Raw genomic sequence first — 1,398 nt, 5'->3', positions numbered from 1 at the left:
GTGTTTTAAAAATATACAGGGTGTCCCAGAATTCGCGCACACGGAGTGCATACCGTGATTTTATGTGTCAGAAGAGGCAACTTTTCTCTCTGGCAAAAGTGCGTCTGAACAATAATTTTTAAATGAGAGCAACTTGTAACTAACNAATAAGCGCTCTCGGTTGAGACAAATAAATCAGGGACGGCGCGCGCACGGCGTGCGTGGCGCGTAAGCATGTACGCTATTTTGATAAAGATTTTATAAGAATTATGATATTCTTAAGATTTTATAAAAAATATCTTTTAATCGCTAGTTTTAATACAACTTACTTAATAAGAGAAAAATTTTCTAATTGATATTACTAAAAAACAAATAAAAATAAAATAAGTCGATTAGATACAATGTGAATGATTTTTATTCAAAATTGTTGTTCCAACGTTTTGAAAATGTTTGTGGCTGATTAAATTATGTTAAAGCATATGCTCAAAATGCAGACCATCCATTTGTATACACATATTTGCTCTGCGTAAAAGGTTGTCTTGCGCACGTTGGACCATTTTTGATGTAATGGTTGCTATTGCATTATAAAGTTGTTTTTCTAAATCTTCTAGTGATTCCACAGGATTTTGGTAAATAAGGTTTTTTAAATGACCCCACAAGAAATAATCAAGTGGGTTGAAATTAGACGATCTTGCGGGCCATACAACAGGACCACCTCGGCCAATCCAAGAATTTGGAAAAGTTATGTCGAGATACTGTTTTGCACGTCTACTACTATGGGGTGGTGCTCCATCATGTTGAAACCACATTGTTTCACGAACATGTAATGGTAAATCCTCTAATACATCCGGCAAGTTTTCGGTTAAAAATTCGACATAATTGTCGCCTCTCATCCTGTCCGGAAGGACGCATGGTCCAATGAGTTCGTTGCCTATAATTCCAGCCCAAATATTTAATTTCCAACGAATTTGAAAATTTTGTTCTCAAACTACAAATGGATTTTCCTCTACCCAATAATGCATATTATGTGAATTAAACATTCCTTCACGTGTAAAAAGGAATTCATCGGTAAATAATATTCGAGTGGAAAATCTATTATCTCTGTTATGTTGACGCAACAACCAGCGACAAAATTGAATACGAGGTTCNGCATCTTTTTCCTTTAAATGTTGTACCAATAAAAAATGATAGGAATGCATACGTTCATCTTGCAAAACACGATAAACTGTGGAACGCGATACATCATTAAGTTGACTTGATATAGCTCGAATGCTTATGCCCGGCTCTGTTTGAATCATCTCCAAGATTTCTTCTTCTACAGCAATCGTACGTACGTTTCGGCCACGTCCAGCATCTTGTCGATGGATAATCGTGCTACCCGTTTCTCGCAATCAAATCTCTGCTCTTCTAATTACATTT

At 36.2% G+C, this 1,398-nt stretch overlaps 1 protein-coding gene across 1 annotated transcript; it reads right to left on the bottom strand.

The window, feature by feature from the left end:
- Positions 1-449: 449 nt before the first annotated feature.
- On the bottom strand, positions 450-872 carry LOC109863516. The gene has a single exon (XM_020443775.1). It carries the CDS (start codon positions 870-872, stop codon positions 450-452), a length of 423 nt encoding a protein of 140 aa, XP_020299364.1.
- Between the last annotated feature and the right edge of the window lie 526 nt (positions 873-1,398).

The sequence above is a fragment of the Pseudomyrmex gracilis genome, unplaced genomic scaffold (genome assembly GCF_002006095.1).
Source record: "Pseudomyrmex gracilis isolate BER0280 unplaced genomic scaffold, ASM200609v1 scaffold_5822, whole genome shotgun sequence".
NCBI lineage: Eukaryota > Metazoa > Arthropoda > Insecta > Hymenoptera > Formicidae > Pseudomyrmex > Pseudomyrmex gracilis.
The sequence above is the reverse complement of the archived record's forward strand: the minus strand, read 5'-3'. Positions and strand labels throughout refer to the sequence as shown.